This window comes from Prunus avium, chromosome 7 (assembly GCF_965620075.1).
Source record: "Prunus avium chromosome 7, drPruAviu1.hap1.1, whole genome shotgun sequence".
Taxonomy (NCBI): domain Eukaryota; kingdom Viridiplantae; phylum Streptophyta; class Magnoliopsida; order Rosales; family Rosaceae; genus Prunus; species Prunus avium.
The window spans coordinates 23554095-23560656 of NC_142290.1; the positions used below are offsets into that span (position 1 = coordinate 23554095).

Here is a 6562-nt window from a genome sequence, read left to right on the forward strand (position 1 = left end):
ATGAGGTGGAGTTTTTTTTTCTTTCTAAAAGCTAGGTCTTTTTCTTGGTAATAAAGGTAGAGTAATATTTTGGTATGATTATCACATTAAAATATTTTTCCTAAACAGCTAAATTAGATTTATAAAGCCATTCAAATTTCAATCTAAATCCAATCTTATTTTGGCCTTAAATTCACCAAAAGGAGCTGGAAAAAATCTCCACCAGACAAATGTGTGATCCTTATCCAACTCCCAGGCTGTTTTTGTGCACAAGGTCCAGGCTAACCCAAGACCAGCACTCCTCAACGTACGGGCGCATGCATGCATGAGCTGAGCAGGATTGGAGATCCGTGACCCAACCCCAAGCTGGGCACATCCTCTCCGACTTGCTCTAGCGACATATGCAAGGACTAAAACCGCCTCCTCCATAGTGGTTCGCTTGCAGGGGAAACCTGACGCCGCGGCCCACTGCGAGAAGGAGCTCTCCTCTTCCATGCATGCGACCACCAATTTACCCTAAATATTGATCAGCTTTATATAAAGCTGCATCAACATGGCTTCAACATCATCGTTGATGGAGATTCCGGTTTCAAAGCATTCAAAAGCTGAGCCCTCATCCAAGGTTCCATTGCTCCCGGTTTCACACAACCCTTATTCAAAATCTCATGTTCCTACAAGGTGTAATAACAAGGGCTCCTCTGTACCAACAATTGCCAAATTTACTCTTGTTATTTTTCTCTTCCTTGTCGCTCTTGCCATTGTTGTATTTTTGCCATTAATACGGAAGGAGCTTACTTTAGGCCCCCAAGCTCCCGTGGTCGAACTTACCGGCTTAACCATCCACAAATTCAACGTCTCCGAAACAAACCTGACGGCCGAATGGGACGTCAAGTTGAAAATTGGAAACCCTAATCTTGTCTCTCAAATTTGGTTCGACCGGCTCGAAGGCTTTGTTCTGTACGAGGACAGAACGCTGGCCATCGAGCAGGTGGAGCCGTTCGGTCTGCCTATGAAGACGAAGAACCAAGTGCGGCTCAGGCTTAGAATGGCGAATTGGGAAGGGGATCAACCGGCGCTTAAACAAGGGATGTTGAAGAAGATGAAGAGGGATAGAAAGCTTGGGGGTGTGAGATTTAGTGTCCAGATGGCAGTTTGGGCGACGTATAGGAGTGTGTGGCGGTGGTCGGCGCAACGCGTGATCATGAACCCACAGTGTTTAGATTTGCAGGTTGCGTTTGTGCCGGGAGCCACCGCCATAGGTTTTGGGATTTTGATTGGTGATGCACCTAGGACGTGCTATGTTCCCATGCTAGCTGAGTAATAATTAATTTTGTCTTCTTTTATTTTTGTTGGTTTTCCTCTTAGGTGGTTGCATTTTGGCGGATGTATATTGGTTTTCCTCATAGCTGAGTAAAAATAAATAAATAAATAAATTTATTTATTTATTTATTTATTCCTCAAAAATGCGTGGGAGTTGATGGAAAGGCTTGTTGATTATCAACTCAACAATACCTAAGTGTTGGAATTCCAGCTACAGTTCTTGGAGAGAGGTAAAGCTGTTCTCTTTCTCTAGAAAGTATTAAATTTCGGGTTTGGGGTTCTATTTGTTTGTGTTTTTTTTTGCTAGGAACAAAGAAAATTGTGGGATTTAAATAGAAAATCTCTTTTATTTCTTATTGTTTCAGTTTGGGGTGTATTTAAGGGTAGTTTGGGAAGATAGTGAGGTTTTCTAAGAAATTGTGAAAATTTAAATTAAAAGATGGGGTGAACTAAGAGAAGTGTGGGGTTTAAATAAAAAATCTCTTCACTATAAGCGATATTTTAGCACATTTCCATATATATATATATATCGTCAATTTATCGATAATTTCCTCGATAATTTCGCCGATATTTTGATAACGATATTTTCGTCCAAGTGGACGCTGCAAATGGTCAATATATCGCGATATTATTGATAATATCGTGGTATGAACTTTCAAAAATTAAAGAAAACTCACTAAGCATGCTGGGGTTCGAACCCCTTCCCAATTCTAAGATCTGTAGGTGCTTAACCACCACGCCAGTCATCACTTTGTGATAATAAGCTATGGAATCTGTATTTATAATACTTGTGAGCTGTTTCTCAAAATAGAAATTAACATAATTACTTATTGTTTTATATTGTTGATCAGTTACTTAATTACTTAATATAATTTATTTCTTTTCTATTTAATCCATTTAGTGTTATTGATTATTTTATTATTCATTATAAGTACTTACATTACTAAATTCCCCTTTCAAATTGTTGCTTAATTACTTAAATCTCTATAATTATTTTCTTTATTTACTATTTAATTCTTCCTTGGATAAATTTATTTATGTTCTTAGTTAATTTTCAATCTTCACTATTATTTTTTAAGCATGGTAAAGTGCCTAATTTTTATGAAAAATCAAGTTGGTTTACATCTTTAATTATTTTTCAATTTTTGATAAATAATAAATATAAGAACGTGTACCATGTCCAATGAATAATGTGAAATAAGGTTACTCATGTATCTTACCATGCAATTTATAAAGTGTAAAATATTGTACTAAAAAATGATAAATAAATTACTAGGGGGTGTTTAATTCTCTTTCATTAATTACTCCAAATTTTCTAAGTCACAGAGTTTGTCAGCTTGCAATATAATCAACTTAAATCACTCAAACCCACTATGCAATGCATTTCCTTCCAATTTTTTGTGTCAAAATAATAGATGATTGACTAAATAAACTTCTTCTAAAGTTTCATTAAAAATTTCCATGTATTTATCACAATTTCCATGGTTTTTATTCAATTTTTATCGATATCAATATTTTTCCGATATTTTCATCGATATTTTCCAAACTATCGATATTTAAGACCTTGATTATACCCAATATAGGAGCCCAAATTATAAAAAAAAATCCTATATGAAATGGACTCTAGAAATACACCCAAAGCCCATTTACAACATAACAAAAAGACTTTTAACTTCTTTTAAATTACAAAACTGCCATTGATTTCTTAAAACAAACCTAACCCCAAAACCTCATATAAAAGCCCAAAACACTCAATAGGGCATCAAAGTAATTTAATAATCAAAATTAAATTCAATAGGGCCAAATGTCATTTTTTGGGTTTGTTTATAGAAATTAAATGGTGTAGGGTTTATTTATATTATTAGTGCTAAAAATGGGTATATGACTAAATATCTCTAAATATAATGCATAATAATAATATAAACTAAATATCAGTCCCGCTCACTTAAGGACCGAGGTCTTGTGAGGACCTATTTGATAAAGGCCCTTGGATGAATTTAATGGCGCATATAATTAGTAGTTAAATCCTCACTCATGCTCCCTATTTTACCAAAAAAAAAATATCCTAATTATTCTAATTAAAAAAACAATTAAAATTAAAATTAAGGATTCACGTTCAATCTCTCAACTTCTCCCACCATCTGCACCTTGCCGGACCTGAGACCGGCGACTCAAATTAGCCCTGCTTACACAAAAAATCCCTTCCCCACTTCTCTCTTCCCACCCAAAATAAAAAGGGAGATTCACTATTATACCCAATATAGGGCTCAAATTATAAAAATACCATATATGAAATGGACTTTAGAAACACACCAAAAACTCATTTACAACATAACAAAGAGGCTTTTAACTTCTTATAAATTACAAAACTGTCATCAATTTCTTAAAACAAACCCAACCCCAAAACCTCATAAAAAAACCCAAAATACTCTATAGGGTATCAAAGTAATTTAATAATCAAACTTAAATTCAATAGGGCCAACTGTCATTTTTTGGGTTTTTTTTATTTATAGAAATTCAATGGTGTAGGGTTTATCTATATTATTACTGCTAAGAATGGGTATATGACTAAATATCTATAATAAAAAAAAGCAACAACAAAAAATCAACACAGTTTCAAATTCTAAAATCAAACTAAGAAGCATGGCCTCTAAAATAGATTTTTTTGCTTTCAGTACAAAGGCTATGAAGGTGGTAAAGTCCACGAGGTGCAAAAATAAACATATTAATCCTAATGGCCCCTCTACGTTACATTTCCAAACCGGTTTCAAGCACATCTATCTGTCTCCTTTCAGAAGCCGAAGAAATGGAAAATCCCATTAGAAGTCGGTTTCAGCTTTCAATTCAAAGGCCTAGTTGTGTACAATGCAGCAAACGTTGCCTTTGTGGGGTGGCAAGTCTTAGCTTAGGACGTTTATTATTGCTTTGCTTCACACTGTTTAGATTTCCTCATACTTTAAACCAAGTTGCATCGAATAAAATGACCAAAAAAAGTTGCATCGAATAATTCTAAATTGTACTGTATGAAAGTCCAAGTGCGAAGAAAAGGTATAAATATGATTCATAATTTACCAATATTATAATTTGTGTCAAACAAAGTTCCTTCGGTAAATGATCCTTAATTATTATTTATCATCAAAAGATACAAGTGATTTTATAGTGAGGGCCTTATATATGGTTCTTAGATGAGGTCATATCTCGTAACTGTTTAATCAGTTTAACCAATTTAATCCAATGGCTAACTAATTTGATCAAACGGTTAAGAGATAGTGTCTCACGTAAGGGTCATATAAGGCCCTCACTATAGAATTCTTGCAAGAGATACAAAGATCAAGTGTCATTTTCCATTTTAATGTTCTCCTTTTATTTCTTTGGGGCCAAACGCCTGCTACTTCTAGCAAGCAAGGATTAAAATATCGGCTGTGCAGATAATATCGAGCCTCCAATTTACGGATATTTCGAGGGATATATCGTTATCGTTTTAGGTATCGGGAAAAAATCAACAAAAATGATAGATATAGGCATTGAAACACATAATTTTGGTGTAAAACTTTCATAGATGTTATTTACATTATCAATGAATGTATTGAACAAATAAAACTCAAAATTTACTAATAATAAGATATACATATGATGAAATATAAGTTGTATGTAATGCGCGTTAATGAAAAGTTTGAAAATAAAATGTTGATTAACATGAATAAACCATGCATAAATCCTTAGTTTGTTTAAACATTGGATTACAATTTAGATAAGTGTCCATCTACATAAATAAAGAGCTCCTATGAGGTTGAAACAATGAGGAACAACTTTGTAAGCCATGTGTTGAACATGGTGCACATACGTCTTTCTTGAGCTCCCTAATGTCCTCCTATATATGGGATAGTTAGGATTAACCAAACTAGTAGGTCCATAATTTGTTTCATCATCTTGAGCTCCATAACTAGTTCCACTATAATCAGACATGACATAACCATAGCCATCATAAGATTCATTTGAGTTAGTACTAGGTCTAGTTCCTATGCTCATAGATACAAAATTGATCGCCATGTCCTCTTCAGATGGATTGGAGGTATGTGGGCAGTGGACTGTGCATAGATTCTTCATATTAATAAATTATAAGGTTTTGGGCAAGGATTAGCTATTTTTGGGTTCTAATTTGCTTCAATTGTCTTCAAAAATTCTGAATTTTTTTTGGGGTTATGTTATGGGTATCGGGAAATATCGGGGATATCGGCAAAATATCGAGGATATCGCACTTATCGGGGATATATCGTCGATACAGGGGAAGATATGACCTTACCCCCCAATATCGATGTCGACAGTTGAAAATATCAATATATCGGCCGATATATCAGTGTATCGGCCGATATTTCAATCCTTGCTAGCAAGGTCCATCGAACCCAAGTGCCTGTTGGGCCAACTGCTTCTTCTAGCAAGTCAAAAGTGGGGATGGGCCGGGGAACGACCTACGATGTTCTAGCCCTTGTACGGTTGCACATCTTGCACAGCACCTGGGCTAAAAATGGAGCATGTGCACTGCATGCACCGTATCAGGGCTAGTTGTGTGTAATATAGAGTAATTATAGTGTAGTATCCATGGGAACAAATATTACGGCTTCCAATCATGAGGCGCCACGTGGACAAGAAGAATATCACCTAGGTCAGTAATTGAGCCCATTTATTTGGCCAATTAATTAAGACAAAAAATAAGGATATTATCTTTAATTGGGAATATTATCATTAGATATTATCTTAAATTGGTGATATTATCATATCCCTAATTGACTCAATCTCTCCATTAAAGGAAAAATATATATTCCTTCCAAATAGGAATTATTCTTTGAAAAACCCTAAGATAGCCCTATAAATACATGGCTATATTCAACACACAAGGTAACTCGAAAAACCTTAGTAAAACTCTGTCAAAATTATATATATATATATATATATATATATATATATATATATATCTCCCACAAGACTCCAGCCACCCGGCTCTCCCCATGAGAGAAAACTCCGTCCACTTTAGCTATTTTCGTATCTTTTTTAAGATCCAATCGAACTAACTTAGGGATCGGAGGGCCTTTGGCTAGTACCCCCCTGGGTGTAGTCCATGAACCCCGATCGTTTTTGCAGGGTTCGAGGAGGAGGAAAGAGAAGGAGATTGTAGGGTTTGAAGAATCAAGAGGCGAATATTCCCTGTGCAGAATTTGCTCAAACATTTTGGTGCTTCATTGAGAGCACGAGTTATACTCAATGT

General features: G+C 35.2%; 1 protein-coding gene across 1 annotated transcript; it reads left to right on the top strand.

Moving 5' to 3' along the window:
• The first annotated feature begins 278 nt into the window (after positions 1-278).
• Positions 279-1676, top strand: LOC110770280 (uncharacterized). The gene has a single exon (XM_021974381.2). It carries the CDS (start codon positions 533-535, stop codon positions 1298-1300), a length of 768 nt encoding a protein of 255 aa, XP_021830073.2. The 5' UTR covers positions 279-532; the 3' UTR covers positions 1301-1676.
• The last annotated feature ends 4886 nt before the right edge of the window (positions 1677-6562 follow it).

What these genes read in the sequence shown, in the direction of transcription:
- LOC110770280 (XM_021974381.2), top strand. Translation starts at nt 533, where the DNA reads ATGGCTTCAACATCATCGTTGATGGAGATTCCGGTTTCAAAGCATTCA.